This window comes from Ceratotherium simum, chromosome 15 (genome assembly GCF_057802395.1).
Source record: "Ceratotherium simum simum isolate JZ-2026a chromosome 15, ASM5780239v1, whole genome shotgun sequence".
Lineage (NCBI taxonomy): Eukaryota > Metazoa > Chordata > Mammalia > Perissodactyla > Rhinocerotidae > Ceratotherium > Ceratotherium simum.
In genome coordinates, this window is record NC_141914.1 from 53,475,685 (window position 1) to 53,495,097 (window position 19,413).

General features: G+C 37.0%; 1 protein-coding gene across 1 annotated transcript in view; it reads left to right on the forward strand.

Annotated features, from left to right (window-relative positions):
* The window catches only part of ZBBX (zinc finger B-box domain containing), a 100,903-nt gene that overhangs the window by 41,823 nt on the left and 39,667 nt on the right, over positions 1–19,413 (forward strand). The window contains exons 8-9 of the mRNA XM_087439444.1: positions 4,820–4,921; positions 10,594–10,768. Of these exons, the coding sequence (XP_087295570.1) occupies positions 4,820–4,921; positions 10,594–10,768 (277 nt within the window). The remainder of the gene's footprint in view (positions 1–4,819; positions 4,922–10,593; positions 10,769–19,413) is intronic.

A 19,413-nucleotide genomic window follows, 5' to 3' on the forward strand; every position in this document is an offset into this window, starting at 1 on the left:
TATCCTTCACTAATGTCTTAGCAGTTTTTCTTGAGTAGACACTTCTCAACTTGTTGTTTGCTTTTGGTTGGTTTCCAGAGCCCTGAAATAGCTTTTAACAAATTTATCCAGTTTAACATTTGTTTTATGGGGATAGAATTATTTACTGACCTCTTCATTATACCATCATCAGAAGTCTACCTCTGTCTATTGAATTTGACAGGAATTCTATTTACTGGATATTTGAACTATTTCTCTTAGAGAGAAGTAGTATATTGTGATCTAGATAAAATGGTAGCAATCATTTAAATGCACTACTTTTTGTCATCACTCTGCTAGGTGTTTTTCATGCAGCATGTATATTCTTCACAACAGCTCTGAAAGGTAGATAGTCTTCATTTTACAGGTACAAGCTCCTAGGCTTCGAGAGGTAAATTATTTGCCTTTTTGTGCTATTATTAATAGTGCCATTGGTTTGTCTGTGTTGACATTGCCTTAGATAGCTTGGGTATAAGGAAAGAATGTTTAAATGGAATTTTTAGTCATTTATATCTCAGTAAGCCAGTTAAATTTGACTCAACCAACATCTCTCAAGTATTTAACCAGCATCAAGTAATATTCTAGCTGAAAAGTGTGAAAGACAGGGCTGCAGGGAGGAGAATTGAAAGAGGGTGACGGAAAACATGGTATATAAGACAGAATAAGACACGGTCCTCTCTCTAAAGGAATTTATAATCACGAAAGAGAAGACAGATGTATTCAACCAATTATAACTGACTGACAAGTCTTCTTTTTTTTTTTTAATAATTTTATTTATTTATTCATTTTTTCCCCAAAGCCCCAGTAGATAGTTGTATGTCGTAGTTGCACATCCTTCTAGTTGTTGTATGTGGGACGCAGCCTCAGCATAGCCGGAGAAGTGGTGCATCAGTGCGCGCCCAGGATCTGAACCCGGGCCGCCAGCAGCGAAGCACGTGCACCCAACTGCTAAGCCACAGGGCTGGCCCCTGATAAGTCTTCTGACACAGTGATTCTCAAGCCTTAATGTGCTTTCAGGTTACATGTTAAACTGCAGATTCTGATTCAGTGAGTCTGATGGGACCTGAGATTTCATATTTTTAGCAAGTTTCTGGGTGATGGTGCTGCTGCTGATTTATGGATCACATATTGAGGAGCAAAGCTCTGGTATTGATGTATGCAAGGAGTTATAAGAGCATGCAGAAGATATGTTAATTTTGCTGTGGTTAGTTGAGGAAGAAAAGTTAATCTCAGAGAGATTAAACAATTTGTCCTTTTGAGCTTGCGTTTATAATGCCATTGGATATACGTTGGAACTGGATAATATTTGATCTGGGCCTAAAATGATAAATAGAATTATAATAGGAAATCTAGCCTTTCCAAACAGAGAGGAAAACTTTGGCAAGACATGGAAATAATATATTTCTATATGTTATTAATGGGAAACACCTTTTTAAGACAATTTTTTTTGCTAGCTGAAACAGAATACCCAGTTAGGGGAAGTTTCCAAAAATGAGGCTATATATTAGGGTAATGATCACTGCAGTAAAAGAAGAACCTCCAAATCTCAGTGGCTTAAAACAGTGAAGTTTATTTTTCACTCATCTAAGAATTCAACATGGATGGTCCTAAGACAGCTCCCCCTTAAGCAATGATTTGGGGACTTTTATCTGTAGCACCACCATCTTTGATATGTTACTTCCAAGGTCACTGTCATCTTTTTGCCAAGCTTGCTAAACAGTCAAAGGGTAGAGAAGGCACACCTGTTTCTTACCACCTTGCCATTGGAAGTGAAACTCATTACTACTCTCACATTCTATTCAACTATCACAGAGCTCCACCCAGATTCAAGGGGACACCTACCTAGGTGGAGAGATGTGAGTGCCTAGCAATCAGTTGTCCATTCTTCTCTGGAGTGAGTATGGGAGATTAGCTCTGCAGAACAGGAAGTTGCAAATCATTAACATACGTGTGATATATTTTTCATATATTGAGGAACGTTTAAGTACATGTTGTAAAATAGCATATTATAGTATTGTGGTGAATTTCTAATCTTAATGAATCTGTTAAATTTTATACCTCTTACTTAAGAGAGATGGTTTAAGTTTTTTCTATAATGCTACTCTTACAGAATACTTTTAACTTTGTTGTTCAAAAATTTTGTTTCTTCAAAGTTCATGTTGCCCTCCAACTGCCCCCCTGCCCAATATGTAGGTGACAGAGGAGATGAGTGAAAGAAGATTCTCTATTCTTCCCTTCAATTTTCTAGTGCTTGGTCAAAGATGAAAATAAGCAAAATAAATTAAAACAAAAACTCAACAACCTAATGCCTGCATAAGCATTTATATATAGAATTATAGTTTTTTTTTAAAGGAAGGAACAATGTTTATGTCTATTAGAGATAAAATTTAATATATTTTAAGTTTCAGGAAATCGAAAGTAAAACTCATTTTCTGAGTTAACGTAATTCAGTAGGGAAAAGGGATGAGGCTAGAAGAAGACAGACCTTGGTTCCAACTCAAGCCCCAACATTTTGTATCCATTTGGCTTTGACCTGAGCTTTATGAGCTTGGGTTTCCTTGTCTATGTACCGGGGATCAAAATATCTGTTCCCTTTCCTGGCATGATAATTTTAAGAATAAGAAAAGTAAAGTATACATATATACTCTTGCAATCGAGAAAAGTTGTATTTAAATGTAAGCTGTTCTAGGAAAGAAAATTTCCATTTATTGGCAGTTTATTTATACTGAGTTAACAGAACTTTAAGATATTCAGGTATAGTATTCCATTTTGTCAATTATCCATGATGTTTATCTTATTTTCTAGCAGTAAATTTAATTTAAGAATAAAATCATTTTCTTTTGGCCATTTCAGAGTCTCTTAATATGCTACACTAAAATGTTATAAAAAATTATTGGGACATTGATAGCACGATTTATTTTAGGATAGGAATAATCTTTGTTTTGTGTTATTTAAACAAACATATATTTGTATGATAGTTCTAACTTGATCATTTTATGTAAAATTAATACTATTTTCTTTGAGATTTTAAAAAATGAAAACTAGACATTTTAACCACCTTTGAAATCAATAGATCTTTATTCTAGAGAATTTAAAATCAGGCTTAGATTAAATTACTCTGTTTAAAAAAACTTGTTAAAATACAGGTATTTCTGGAAGGTTGAAGCATTACCATTAGCTTGAATTTCTTTTAAAAATAAGGATTACACAGGTCTCTATAGGCTTTTTGATGATCATTGGGAAAATCTGGAGCAGATACCATAGGTTTATGTATGGACAGCAATATGTGCATAGGTCACGTTAGTCATTTTTCATAGATAGTTTATTAATTCAGTGTGAAACAACACTGGTTAATATGATGTTCACTGATTTATTCCAGAATCAGATTGTGGTGAATCTTAACAGATTTACGAAAAGTCATAACTGGAAAATTTCAGTGTGATCTTAGCTACTTACACAGGTAACTAGATGAAAATTTAAAAAGAGGAATTTTCCATAGGAGAGTACAAAATAATTATTTCTGATTCCTGCTGAAGTTTTTCTCTGTGTTGAGGACATTTGACAAGAAGTAAGACCTATTGCTTGTATTCCTAACGCCAGGTTCTCAGAGAGCCTCTGAATGGTCTGTGTCTTCTCCCTGGAGTTTGGTTCAAGCTCAGATGGGATCTAGAATCCTGCTGGGCCCTTGGCAGACCAGGGTGGTTGCTGATAAGAGACCCCTTAGAGAATAGGGCCTTCCTGAGATTTGCCTTTTCCTTTTCAGCTCCTCTTAAGACATGCAGAAATGTTTTTTGAATTCTCTTTCTCAATCATTTATTCTAATTCTGGAGTTCTTCCTCTCCTTCCCCCAACACCTTATCTTTACCATATGTTATTTGCCAGCCACTGTGGTAGCCATACAAAGATTTAAGAAGACATGGTTTTTCCTTCTGTGGGCTTATATTGTATGATGGGAGAGGTAGACAACAAAAGGTGTTGTAAAATCAATATTGTATGAGCTGGTGGAGGGTACAGAGGATGGGCACCTCACAGCCAGGGGAGGAGGGCACAGAAAGGCTCCTGAACCTGTGGGAGTAACTTGGGATGAATCCAGAAGGAGGAGTAGGAGTCTGCAGGCAACGAAGATAGTAGAAGAGGGAGGGCCTTCCTGGTAAGTGAAAGTCGTGAGCAAGGACACAACTCGAGGGACGGCTTGGGGTTTACTAGGGAGCCACAGGTGGAGGCACTTCCTGATGTGCACTTGTGAATAGTTAATACTTTCTAAAGATCTTTTATCACCAAGGAATACTCATAACTGCTTATTCAGTCTCCTACTAGATTAGCTATATTTAGTTCTTTAGACATGGTGTTTACAAAAGAACACATCTATCTTTTGGGGTTGACCTAGTGAAAAGGCTATGAGTCATCAGAATTATACACACCTGGGTCACTTCCCAGCTCTGCCACCACTCACCATGTGACCAGGGCCGAGTTATTTAAACTCTCACAGCTTTCCGTTCTTTATCCCTAAAACGGAGATAAAAATAATTATGCTTCAGAGTTGCGTTGAGAATTAAATGGTATGTTTTTAAGATAGTATGAGCCCAAACTAGCCCCTCAAGAGATGGCAGCTGTCACTGTTATATTGATATAAATTGATATATCAATTGTTGATATAAATGTCAATTTGTACTTTTAAATGTTAAATAAAATTTACTGGATTTTAGGAGTCATAGAATAATGAAAATATGATCTAATGTATCTAAGTTACTTAGGGTCACATATTAGGCTTTTTAGTCATATTTTATTTCTTTTTTAATAGGCAAAATCTCAAATATTATCCAATGTGTTGGATGTTGCCCATCGGTTTATAAAGGAAGTTAATCCAGGTGAACTCAAGGGGGAGAATCATTCAAGAGAAGAGGTTAGTAAAAGTCAGCATAAACCCAAATCTCTTCTGCAGGGGAGCAGCTCTGAGGTAAGCTGAGGAAACTGTTGTAGACATTGTCTGTCATACATGATCATGTAGACCATCATTCATGTACTTAACTGGAGCTGTAGAGTTTTACAGACTATTTTGTCACATTATTGTTTAATATGAATTTGTTTTTTGTGAATCAAACACATCTTGGCTGTAAAAATCTTTTTAAGAAGATTACTTTGATTCCACTGAATGCTGACTTTTTGATGAATGATTCTTTGACCATGTGGCTTTCTGGGCATTTCCAACACATCAGGAAATGAATGAGTATTTGGGAGAAATATAAAAAAAAGTAGCACAATGCAATATAACAATTTCATATTAATCAGGACTCCAAGGAGGCTAAAAATACCAAACTTTGCCAAGTGTTTTAGGTGACAGGCAATTTCAGTTATTTAAAATTGGATTTATATCACATTCTGGTAGTTATTCAGATTGACTACTGATCTCATGAGGTGCTAGAGCTCATCAGCTCATGTCTATATATATATATTTTTTTTTGTGAGGAGATCAGCCCTGTGCTAACATCTGCCAATCCTCCTCTTTTTTTTGCCTGAGGAAGACTGGCCCTGGGCTAACATCCGTGCCCATCTTCCTCCACTTTATATGGGATGCCGCCACAGCATGGTCTGCCAAGCAGTGTGTTGTGCACCCTCGGGATCCGAACTGGCGAACCCCGGGCTGCTGCAGCGGAGCTCACGCACTTAACCGCTTGCGCCACCGGGCCAGCCCCTCGTGTCTATATTTTTATAATAAAATTGTACTGATTCTTTAGCAAGAAACAAACTTTCTCAAATTTGATCTGTGTAATAGTCTTTCTTCTTTTAGATGCCCCTCACGTTTTCACTGTGTTAAGAAATAGTGAATAACTTGGCCAAAGTCACACAGCTTGTTACTTGGTGGCAGGGTCAGGCTTGAACTCCAGTCTGTTGATTTCCAAACCCGTGGTGGTAGAACATGAAAGAAATGTGCTCTATGCTTGTAGGACCTCTTTCCAGCAGAGGAATTATGCTTGAATTGTCCAGGAAAGTCAGCATATTTGCATGGATTTTGCTTTCTAGCAGACCTGCCAAGGGTGTTTGTAAAGAATCGCGGAATGCGTTATATCCTCATCATTATAATAACAATGTTGAGGACCCGCTATGAACCAGACACTGTCCTAAATATTTTATATGTATTACCTCTTTTTGTTCTTTATTAATTATTCCCTTTTTTCTTCAGATGAAAAAATAGTGGCAAAGAACTGTTTTTATAAATTGCCCAAAGTATCACTAACAGTGGAACTTAGATTTGAACCCAGAACTTATGACTCCAAATTACTTGCTTTTAACCACTACACAGAGGCTGTGGTTTTAAGGGTTACTCCTTTGTGCCTGCCATTTCATCTAATTTATCCTATCAATAAAAATAGTGATATATGAACAGCTAACATTTATTAAACACCTTATACTAGGCATTGTGCTTAATCCTCTACTTGCTTTATTTTATCCAATAATCACAATAACCATATAAGTTTTGCATTATTATTACCCCATTCCAGATGAGAAAGGCAGAGAGGAATTAAGTAACTTGCCCTTCTAGAAAGCTATAGAGCTGACTACTTTGCCTGTGCTTTTAATCCCTACAATAAATGCTGTCTCCTGTCCCCAGAGGTAACTGTGTCCACTATATAGACCCTCCACCTCTTGTCTTAACTTAAAAACCATTAATTTGGTAGTTTCATCCAGGAGTGTATATTAGAGTCAACTGGAGAAATGTTAAAGAAACACACATAGCCGAGTTCAGTATCTCTATGGGTGGGACCAGACATGTGTAGTTTTAACAGCTGCTCAGTGATTGTGGTGAGTACTCCTGGTTGGGCGTAACTGTCGGCCCTCAGGTGTGCACCTGTGCGCAGTACACACACTGAAGAGATGCCCCCCTCATGTACTTGGTCCTCCTCTGTGCTGAAGAGCAGTGGTTTAAGTATCACAAGCACTGAGTGAGTTTGTTAAAAATGTGCATTCCCAGTCTGCCACTCAAATTTTGATTTTTTTACATCTGGGTTAAGGCCCAGGAATCTGATTAACATAATAATTCAAATGCCTGGATGAGTTAAAAGAGTGCTAAAACTTGATATCTGTCTTAGATCTTTTTTTATGAATTCAAGCCAATGGATATGCTTGGAAAGGGATGCAGTTCATAAAAGAGCTTTCATTTTAGACACTGAACCTGGGTTTGACCCTGCTGTTCTTATAGCTCTGTAACATGAGGCAATTTACTTAGCCTTTTTGATCCTCTGTTTCCTCTTCTGGAAAGTGGGGGTATTAAAACATATCTTACAGGGATATCATGCGACCTAGAGACATAATAAATGTAATGGCCCTGGATTCCATGTGCTCCTTCAAATTTCCTAGTCGCTTTGGAATCGGGCAGGGTCGTGTCGGGCTCTGAGTGGAAGTGACATATGACAGCTGTGGGCTGAAACATCTAAGAGCCAATGTATAGTCCTCTGGCTTTTTTCTATCCTGCTACTGCCATGTGGAAGCCAGGTATTCCAAAGGCATAGCTGTAAAATGCAAATGTCTTACATCTCTGATTCATGGCTTGGAAGGGAGCTTCCCTGGAGAGCTGCTGGAATCACTGCACACTTAAAACATTTTGTATTAAGCACTGAATTGTCCTTCATGAGCGCAGCACACACACATACAAACACACACTCACATATCGCTTACTGGATACCCATTAAGTACCTTCAAACATACTTATAAAACTCAGTATTTTCAAAATAATTCATCACCTCTCCCCCAAAACCTATAGATGTTATTGGTGGCAGCCAATCTTCTAGCAAGAACAGTTATATTCTACAATCCTTTCTCCTCCTCCTCTGCACATCTAATCAGTTACTGTGTCTCATGCAGTCCACCATCTAAAAACTATCTTGAATATGTGGTCACTTCTATCCTTACTGCTATTCCAAATACTGAAATTAGCTTTTTCTTAAAGTGCAAGAGGTTTATAAAGTGGAAAGTGCATTTCATTCTCTCCCTTTCTAGAAGTCAACGATAATTCAAGTTTTGTATGTATATATTTCTTTACACAAATATTAATATGTTACGTACTGCTCTGCAAACGTGCTTTTTACACTTAACAATATAGTTTTAATATCCATATAAGTACATTCTACAGCCTTCTCATTCTATAGTGTTTGTAAAATACTAACTTATTTTAATACTAATTTATTCGATATGAAATGACTTTTTAAAATCTATTTTCCAGTGATCAACATTGACACTGTTTCAATCTTTTCCAGAACAAACTATAGTATAAAGAATAATTTTGAAAAGTATTGTTTTTCTTATATGTAAGTGTATCCATATAATAAAATCCTGAAATTCCTAGGTGAAGAGGATTATGCATTTGTAATGTTGATAGATATTGCCAAATGGTTGTTATGTTTTAATTGGTTTCCTTGCATCCAAATTCACTATTCCCCACTTTCTCTCTCTCCCACACAGCAGTGTGTGAGCCACTCTTCCGTGGCTTTGTGTTTCCAATATGTTTAAATCTAAGTTCTTCTGTATGGCAGGCAGGATCCTTCATGATCTGCCCCTGCTTGTCTTTCCACCCTTTTTATTTTCTCATATCTCATTTTTTGCTAGAGTAACACAACTACTTACAGTTCCATGCCACCGCGCTGTTTGACTCCATGTCTTAGCGTATATACCATTCCCTCTCTCTACAATGCTACCCCTGCCACTTTTCGCCCAGACAATTCTTGTTTATCTGAGTTAAATACCCGTTCCTTGCACCTGTGTCTTTTGTGGACCTCTTAACCTGTGTTTCTGTGGCCACCAGTTAGCACAGTCTCTGGCAGGTTCCCAGATGCTTTTTGTTTATATTTAATTTTTTTTATACACACATTTAACAATCTTCTCTCAATTGTACCTTAACAATCTGCCTGTTTATTTTGCTATTAAGGGCTGGACATAGAGGATTCTACTCCTATATCTGGAAGATACACAATGGAGTTTTAGCAATTTGATCAGTATAGGTAATCCACATTTGATAATTCAGCATTGGTGTGGAATTTATTTTGCTTTAGTTTCCTAATTTGGCTGTTTTCTCTGATTCACTGGATAACTGCCAAATCCTACCTTTATTTTTTTGTGGTTATTTTCACAGTGGATCTATATTTTGTACTGAATTCATCCTTTCCACCATCATTAAGCTGAGAAGTATGCAGTGTTTCATATGCATTAATTAATTTGTTCATTCATTCAACTAAATTTAATGAGCACCTACTTTATTCCAGGCCCTGTTCTTGGCACTGAGGAAAAAGGCAAAATCCCTGACCCCGTTATGTTTTTTTTTATTTTTATTTTTTTTCCCCCCCAAAGCCCCAGTAGATAGTTGTATGTCATAGCTACACAACCTTCTAGTTGCTGTATGTGGGATGCGGCCTCAGCATGGCCGGAGAAGCGGTGCGTCGGTGCGCACCCGGGATCCGAACCCGGGCCGCCAGCAGCAGAGCGCACACACCTAACCGCTAAGCCACGGGGCCGGCCCCCCCGTTATGTTCTAATGGGGGAAGACAGGCAAACAAATGAACATGAGTAAATTCACATGGAGATACCTTATGGGGAGAAAAATAAAGCAGATAAGGGATTAGAAAGTGGGGAGAAAGGGGCTAATTATTTTAGGGTCATCAGCAAAGAACTCTTTGATTGACATTTGAACAGAGACCAAATGAAATGAGTGGAATGGGTATGTGAGGGTATGGAGAAGGACCATTGCAGGCATTGGGTATAGCTAGGGCAAGGCCCCCAATGGGGATGTGCTTGATGGTTTCCCAGAACTGCAAGAAGATAAGTTTGGCTGGAGTAGGGTGAGCGAAGGGGAGAACTGAAGGAGGTGAAGTAAAAGGTGGAGGTGTCGGGCCCTGTAAGTCCTAGTAGGAACTGGGGGTTTCACAGAGAGTTATTGGAGGGTTTTGAGCAGGGGATTGACGTGATCAGATTTACACATTAAAAAACTACTGTTTCAGGGCTGGCCCCATGGCCTAGTGGTGAAGTTCAGTGTGCTCTGCCTCAGCAGCCCCAGTTGGGTTCCCCAGCATGAATCTACACCACTCGTTGGCAGCCATGCTGTGGCAGCAACCCACATACAAAACAGAGGAAGATTGTCACAGATGTTAGCTCAGGGCAAGTCTTCCTCAAGCAAAAAAGAGGAAGATTGGCAACAGATGTTAGCTCAGGGTGAATCTTCCTCAGGAAAAAACAAAACAAAACAAAACTGCTCTTTTTGCTGTGGGAGTTTGCAGGGAGCAGGAGATTGGAGAAGTAGGAGGATTAGATACAAGGCTATTGCAGCTTTCCAGGGAGAACACTGATGAATAACATTATGATAAATCTTCAGTCCTGTAGGCTCTAGTTTTAATGATTTCTGAAGAGATCATTTATAATTGGCAATAGAGTTTTAAAGAAATCAGTAAAGCAGATAAGTAAGTACAACTTAAAAACACTCTAAGTTAAAAAATAATGTGTGATTCATAGTATCTCATAACTAATATACCTGTATTTTAAGATATAGAAAATTTAGTAAAGCATACTTAGATACATTTTTAATTGGTTTAGGCAGAAGTTTCAACAACAAAAATAGCAGAATGTACAGATCCGGGAGATAGCCCCTTGTGTGAAGAATCATTCTATGAAGAAGCTTCTGCCCAGTCCTTTCAGGAAGTTTTAAATCAGTGGAGAACTGGACATCATGATGGCAATGAGAAACAGAACTTACGTGCAGCAAAAACAGGTACACCTATTTTTATAAAAATGAATGTTGTAAGATAAAGCTGAATTTATTTTATCTCCGTTCTCTGAGTATAGATGCAATGTTCAAAAACTACTAACATTGGGATAGCAGTTTGATATAACTTCTCAAAGGACTATTCACTGTGTGACCATTGGCTAGTGGTTTAATATGTATAGAACCTTGGGCATTGGAGATATTTGCATTTGTCTCGGACAAATACAGGCTGTCCAATGAATGGAGAATTGGATTCTTTCAGCTCCTCCTCACCTAGCAGGAAATTTTTATCAGGACAACTATTCCTTTTTTGAGCTGTAATTACAAAACATAAAATGGGAGGATCTGTGAGATATGGAAGTAAAGAATTTTTTTATATGTGTCTTGAAAAATATATTTCAAGGGTCATTGTGAACTTCAGAGGGAGAACTGATTTGTGTTTTGTTTTTCTTTCTTTTCGAAAATATTTCTTATTTTTATTTTTCTGTGATGATTTCACACCCATGTTGTAGACATTGAAGATCTAGAAGACTAAAGTGTACAGTATCTTTGCTTTAAGTTTCCTGATGTCTCTTGAAGGTTTTCATATGCTTTTAAAGTATGTGATTTATTAATTTTATTACTCAGAATCTTGTAGAGATGTCCTGTTGCTTTTCATTGAAAATAGAATGATAGATAATAAATTTTAATCATGTATCTTTGTTGACAGCATCCAATTTTATTATTTTTATTTCTTTCTTTTCCAGTGAAGGAACTCTCCTGACTATTCTTCCTTTATAACATAGAGTAATTCCTAATGTCAAGGTATCATACACCATCTTCCCAATTAGAATTGGAGTTTTTACTAACTAATGTTCTCTCTTTCAAATTTTTTTTCTATATTTGTTCACGATGTATCAATTTCATTAATATTTCCAAGACTTCATTTGTATACTCTGCTTTTAGTATGTAGCTCAATATAATACTTATTGTCTGTGTTATTTTATGTGCTCTTTATTTTTACTTTCATATTTCGATGTAGTTTTTTACTCTGAAATGGGTTGACTTCCTTAGAAATACCTTTTTGATTATCCTCTTTGAAATATATAGTATTTAAAATAATACTGGAACTGATTTGATATATTAAATCAGATTAGATTAGAGAAGTCCAAAACCATTTAAAATTTTTGTTTTTCATAGTGGAAATAACTATATTATAAAAGTAATATACCAATAATTTTAAAAGATTTGATTATAACAAAAAGTTACCAAGAAGAAAATGAAAATAGCCCAATCCTACCATCTAGAAATAATCAATGTTAACATTTTGGTACATATTTTTCAATAGACACCATTACGCACACATGCATGCGCGTGCGCGCACGCACACACAAGCATAAATGGGTTAATACTGTATATGCTATTTGTTAACTTGCTTTTTCACTTAGATTCTGTCATAGAGAACTTTACATATAAATACAGATACACATCATCATTTGTAACTGTTACATAGTATTCTCTATGCCATGATTTACTTAATCAGATCTTTATTGACGAGTATTTCATTTCTAATTCTCACTATTGTAAATAAGTTATGATGACCATCTTAGCTGTTGATGCACTTGTATGATTACCTTAAAATGAACTTCTTAGTGTAGAAATGTTGTGTCAGAGGTGAATTATTTTATAAAATTTTGATGAATGTTGTGAAATTGTCCACTAAAATGATGACTGTGTCAGTTATGCTATCACTGACAATGTGTGAGATGGCTATTTACCCATATTTTCTAGTTCTTTAACTTTAACCAATTTGACTGACAATAAATGATGTTCATCTTTAACTGGATTTTCACTAATCACTTGTGAAATAGTTATTGGCTATTTTTATTTTTTGCCAATATATTTTGTTTTTATTATTTGCCAATATTTGGGTATAAGTAACGTTTTAGATGTTAAGGGTATAAAACATTCCTCTGTTATAATCATTCTCTCAACAAATAATGAGTACATATTATATTCTGTGGGGGAAAGTGATGTGCAAAAGCAATCACAATCTATTCTGGAACTTACAGACTAAGTGGAGGTCAAAGAATCAATCAAATGATCAGCATAAACGAGATGTAGAATTGCAATGCCTACACCAAGTGACAATTACCATGCACTGAAGAAGTTGCAGTATTTTGTCAATTTGTATCACATGAGTCTGGGAAGCAAGTAGAGGAAGAGATTTTAAGAGTGTTGGATTAAGGAAGCTAAATATCAGATTAGATGAGATTGAATTTATCAATATAGATGTACTCACATAGGATCTGGGTCTTAATGTGTTGGCTCAAACTCTTCAGGAATGGCATTAACAATCTACCTACTAAGTCAGTTAATTGAAGCCTGGACTTGATTTTTCAGTTAATGAGATTGAGATGCTGGAACTTCCCTGACATTTTGTAGGGGAAGAAATTTGAAGGCTCTGGAAGGTAGGAATGTTGGAAATGATAAAGTATAACCAGCTCATGTAGGTTAACTGTACCCTCTATGAGGGCCCAGAGGACTCCCTTATCACCAAGGTATTAAGCACTAGAATACTGAAAAAGGTTTGTTGTGGGCTTTTCTCTGTAGGCTGAGGATGGTTGTGGATGGAGATGCTTTAACTGAATTGAGCTGATTTCAAAGGAATAATGGAAACCTGGGATGGTAGAGGCCTGGTGTTGGCACATAATCATCAAAGTTGTGGTGGAAAAATTACCAAAATAAGGGACAGAGAAGAGTAGTAACCAGAATGTTTCAATTCACAGAGATCTGTGATCTGTGATGCTAATTGGGGTACCTAGGAATGAAAAAATTTTGCAGTCTCTTGTTTTACCTTTATGAGTAGAACATTTCTGTCTGATGGGCAGAGATTCAACTTGAGCCACCATATTAGGGATTCAGAGTTTTTATAAAGTTCCCAGGCTTAAGTCAGTCCACAGATCTGGAGTGCCTTAATTGAGATAGAGGCTGAGTCCCTTTAAGGATTTCGTAGTATGGCCACAAGGGCACACTCTGTATCTTCCTCCAAGCCTTTGCTACAGAACTTATGGCTATTTACCAGCATAAACATGCAGTGAGGAAAGCAATGTCCAGAACTTCAAAGGAGTTATTAGATTCTGGTTCTGAACTGACATTTATCCCTGGAGACTCTAAGTACCACCATCGTCCACCAGTCAGTCTTAGGGGTTTATGGAAGTGAAGTGGTAGATGAAGTCTTGTCTTGATTCTGTCTGACGGTAATGCATTGGGACTGTGGGACCATTTTGTGGTTATTTTCCCAGTCCTAAATGTATATCAGGAATGGATATACTTAGTAACAGGCAGAATCCCTATATTGGTAGTTTGACCTGTGGCATAAAGATTTTTATGGTAATACATAAGTAGAAGACCCTAGAATTGTCTCCCCCACAACCAACTACTGTGCTAAAATTGCATGCCAGAAGCAATACTACATTTCTGGAGATTGCAGAGATTAATGCCGTCGTCAAAGACCAAAAGATGCAGAAATACTGCTTCTTCTTATATTTCCATTTAACTTGCCTATTTGGTGCAAAAGCCAATGGTCTTGCAGAATGACTGCTGGTTATAGCGAACTTGATCAGACGATGATGATTCCAATCACAGTTGCTTTTCTGGATATATTATCTTTACTGGAGAAAACCAACACATTCTCTGTGACCGTGTGGGCAGCTATTGACCTAGTACAGGGGTCGGTAAAGTTTTTCTGCAAAGGGACAGATGATAAATATTTTAGGCTTTGAGAGTCATTCAGAACTACTCAACTTTGCCATTGTAGTGTGAAAGCAGTTATAGACGATACATAAACAAATGAATGTGACTATGTTCCAATAAAACTTTATTTGTGAACACTGAAATTTGAATTTCATATCATTTTTTTATGTCATAATATATTATTTTTCTTTTGATCTTTTCAACCATTTGAAAATCACTCTTAGCTCGAAAGCCATACAAAAACAGTTAGCGGGACAGATTTGGCTCGTGGGCTGTAGTTTCTGATCCTTGACCTAGCAAATGTATTCTTTTCTATTTCCATCAATAAAGATGATCAGATATAGTTTGATTTCCTGTGGCAGGAGTAACAGTATACCTTCACAATCTTACTCCAGACCTACATTGACTCTCCTGCTTTTTAGCATTATGTAGTCTAAAAGGACCTTGAATGTCTTGATATTGCATAGAAGATAATGCTTGCCCATTAGATTGATGGCATGATGCTAAGTAGATTTGGTGAACAGGGAGTATCTGTTATAGGATAATTATATTGGACCCTTTCCATCATGGAGGGGGAAGTGATTTGTCCTCATGAGGAAAGCTACATATTTCAGATATGGATTTTCTTTCTCTGCCTGCAGTGTGTCTGCCAGCAGAAGCCTTATTTGTCATCATGGAATCTCACACAACATTGTCTCAGACCAAGACACTCATTATATTATGAAATAGGTATAGCAATTGGCTCATACTCATAGAATTCACTGATCTTCCCATGTGCCACATTATCCAGAAGCAGCTGGCTTGAGAGTTTTGTGGAATGGCCTGCTGAAGTTTCAGTGTGGGTTCCAGCTGAGAATAATATCTTGTGAGGTTGGACTGCTTTTCCTATAAGGTGCTGTATATTATATGAAACTCCAGTCATGCTTCAGGACGCTGAGGTTACCCATTCTGGGGCTCATCGACACTGAATTAATAGTGAGGAAAGGTCATCTACTGACCTTGTTGGTTGAGCACAAGTATCGAGGAACAATTGGATTGCTGCTATGTGGTGCAGGATAGGTAGACTTCATCTGGAAATCATTCAATGACACCCTTATTAATTTTTCTATGTCCAGTAATAATGTTCAATGGGAAAATGTGGTAGCCCAATAAAAAGATGGCCTCTATGGTCTTGAATCCTTTGAGAATGAAGATTTGAGTCACTCTACCAGGTAAAACAACCCAACCTGCAAAGGTGTTAGCAGACAGTAAGGTGAACATAGATTGGATGGTGAAACAAGGAAGCTCTGGTGATCAAGTCAACTTAGGCTTCAAAACCAACTACAAAGATAGAGACCATAGCAGCTATATTTTATATTGAGTAATTTTTTAACTGCTCTCTTTTTGCTGCTACCTTATATGAAGGGTACTACTGGTATCTAACATTTTAATTTAGGTTCAGTTGGAAGTATCACTAAGTTGAAATCTACCTATGATTCACAGTGGCTGTAGAACTTTGTGTTTTCCCTGTGCTTCAGATATGAGGTCTTTTTTTCAAAAGAGGTAGAAAGAGAGAAATGGATGCTTAGATACAAAATAAGTAGACACTGTTTGTCCCTCCAGATCCATTCTCTGCCATTTCTGCCCTACTCTGTATCCATAGAGGTTGACCTCTAGAGACTGCATCACCTGAGTTGCCTTGCTCTCTGGCTTCTGGTTGGGTTTGGCCAATTGGAGACACTAACAGAATATTAGAGGGTGAGAAGGAGGTAGGGGTATTTACTCTCCATCTCCTTCTTGGTGTGCTGAGATTTTGCAGTGACTGCATTCTCTAGCTATGTTATTAACACCACTCAGATGACCACTCTTCCACAGCCATTGCTTTCAATGACTTTATACTACTTCTCTTATTTTGTCCTTTCAAAACTGTGGTTGGTAACAGCTTTCTGTTAGTTTGAGTCTCTGGGTACTTCAATATCACTTGTTTCCTTAACTCTATCAAGTGATCATTAGTCCTTTGGTTTGACCTTCTTCAAATTACCCCTTTGAGTATTCTTCTTCCTGTCAGGACTTTGACTGATACAGGTGGTCAGAAAAAGGATTTCTAAGAAAACAAGATTTGAATTAAGGTCTAGAAAATGAATTGGAGAATGAGGACAGAAAATAGTATGTGCAAAATAGTATGTCTATGATGGAGGAAACATATTGTGTTAATGGAACTAAAGATAATTGTGGGTGGCTGAACCTTAGAGAGCAAGGGAGAGTATTGTAGTGCAACAGACTGGAGAGGAATTATGTTTAGTGGCCTGGAAAGATAAACCTATAAAGAAGACAAAGAGTGGCAGAGATATAGGAGGAGAGTTGGTAAAGCATTTTAGCATAAAAGCCAAAGGAGGATAGTGTTTTATTTAAAGAAGTGAGGTCAACAGTCTGGTTGCTGTGGAGAAATCATTAAGATGAGATCTTTTGTTGATATCATATGTGATTTTTTTTGCCCCAGAGTATATATAAATGATTGTGTGTGTATATTATGTGTATATGTTTGTAAATGTTTTCCTTTTCCTAAGATATTAAGTAGATAAAAAAAAATTTATAAAATTTATATAGCTTATGGAGAAAAACAAAACAGTAAGCACCTGTTCTCTCCCCTCTAAGAGATTATCACTAACCAGAATTTTGTGTTTTTTCATTTCCTTTCAATTTACTGCATGTATGTATCTCTAAACATATATTGTTAATATTGCACATATTTGAACATTATGTAAGTGGAAAGTTATATATGTATTCTTTTGCAACTTATTTCAGTCAATATTATATTATTGAGATTTACCCATGAATATGTGCATAGTTGTATTTCATTCATTTTCACTGCTGAATAGTCTTCTGTTATATGAGTATAACATGGTTTATCTGTTTAAATGTTGATGGTTGTTTGGGTTGTTTCATACTTTTGCCATTACAAGCAATGCTGTTATGAATATTCTTGTACAGGTCTCTGGTACACATGCAAACATGTTTCTAGGATGTCTGTTCCTGGGAGTGGAATAGCTGGGTCACAGGGTGTTCATATCTTCAATGATAGTAGATGAGGCTGAATTATTTACCAAAGAGTTTGTATCAGTTTTCACTCCCACCTGCAGTGTATAAGAGGTTTGGTTGCTTCCCATTATCACCAACACATAAATTGTCAGATTATAAAATTTTTATTGGTCTAATAGAAATGAAATGGTATATTTAATTTGTGTACCTCATTACAAATGGCACTGAGTATTTTTCGTGTTGCTTGGCCGTTTAGCTTAGTAATGTTCTTTGAATTTTAAAGTTTTCTAGTTATTTCTGTTCCTGATTTCTACCTTGATTTTATTTTAGTGTACTCTAAAGGTTTATTTCCTTCAGTGTGAAAGGCAAGTACTTACAATGGCCTAGAAGTTTCCATGTGATCTGAAGTCTGTCATCTCCGTAATCTCATCTCCCATTATTCTCCCCCTGGCTTGTTCTGTTTCAGCCACAGTGGCCTCCTGGCTGCCCCTCAAACATGTCAGGCATATTTTCACTTTAAGACTTTTGCACTGTCTGCTAAGGAAAATACTCACCATCCATCAATATGAACGATGGGGCATCTCACACAAAGTCTCACGAAAGGTAGCCATGAAACAAGAGAGCAAGCCGAAACCTAAGTTTCAGAGCTTGTGTGGCATTTTTCAGGGAGACGTGCCTTATAAACCCGTATGTTCTAGATTTGTTTTCTATAAGCAATCCTAAACAAGGGCTATGCTGCTAAATGCATTACATAGCTCAAGATTCTCCTTCTAGCAAATATCGTTAATCCATTTGCCAGGAGGTCAGCAGTTATTAACATATGTACCAGCAGGTTAACCCAGGTCACCACTATCTTTATTCCCTGGGACTGTGTCATTGGTAACGGGAGAAGAGTGAATCACAGGCCAGCTGTTTTACCTCCTTCCTCCTCATCACCCTTCTTGATTTGGGGGGTTATCTCTGAAGCCCAGTGGCTCTTCTCTATGACCTAGGCAGAAATAAACAGTGAGTATTCGTTTTTTCTTTCAGCTTCACTGTCGAGAAATATTTTCTTTTGCAGTGGCAAGGGGAACTCACAGTGGAGGGATCTCCTTTTTCCCAGGACTTACTTGCTGGTGTGCTTAACTCCTGCTCCTTCGGTTTAACACATTCTGGTTGTTTTTCTTGGGACTTCCTCCAATTGCTTTCTTCAGGGCTGCTCTAGTTTTTGGGAAGAAGAGTGGGGTGACTTACATTCTTTTGGTTTATTTCAATTGCTGACATTTGGCTGTTTCTGGAAGCTAATCATTCAAGTCTAAAGTCAGACTGGGACTGTTCTGTAGTTTTAAAGTCTATAAAAATAATTTTTTCCATCTTTATCACTTTCCTTTCTTCTCCTCCAACATTTTTCCTGCTGTGATGGTCAGTTTGGAGAGAGGGATGATATCTGGGAGAGTGGAGAGACTAGTAATCCTGGAATTACACTGCTTTCTTTCCCAGAAATCTCCATCGGTTTTAAATATCTCTGAATAGTGGTTTTAATTTAGTAGTACTTAGAAACATCTGGAAGTAAATTGCCATGTAGATATAAATTCATGAGGACAGTTGTCTCCTCCAGGTGACATTCTGAGTTATTTATTTTCTGTTTCCCATAATGTGTAAATATTATTGTCAGTAGCTATAATACATACCTTTATGTGTGTGTGCATTTATAGAATATATGATGAATCTATTTATCTTTGTCATTTAAAAGAATTAGTTGCTTTAAAAAACTTTGTGAATCATAAGATCCTTTCATCTCAGGGGATTACTGAAGAAAGCTGTCTATACACTCATTTAATAAATCACCAATATTTAACACTTTTGCATTATTTAAACCTAGAACTATTGATTATATAGATAAATATCAAAGCATGTTT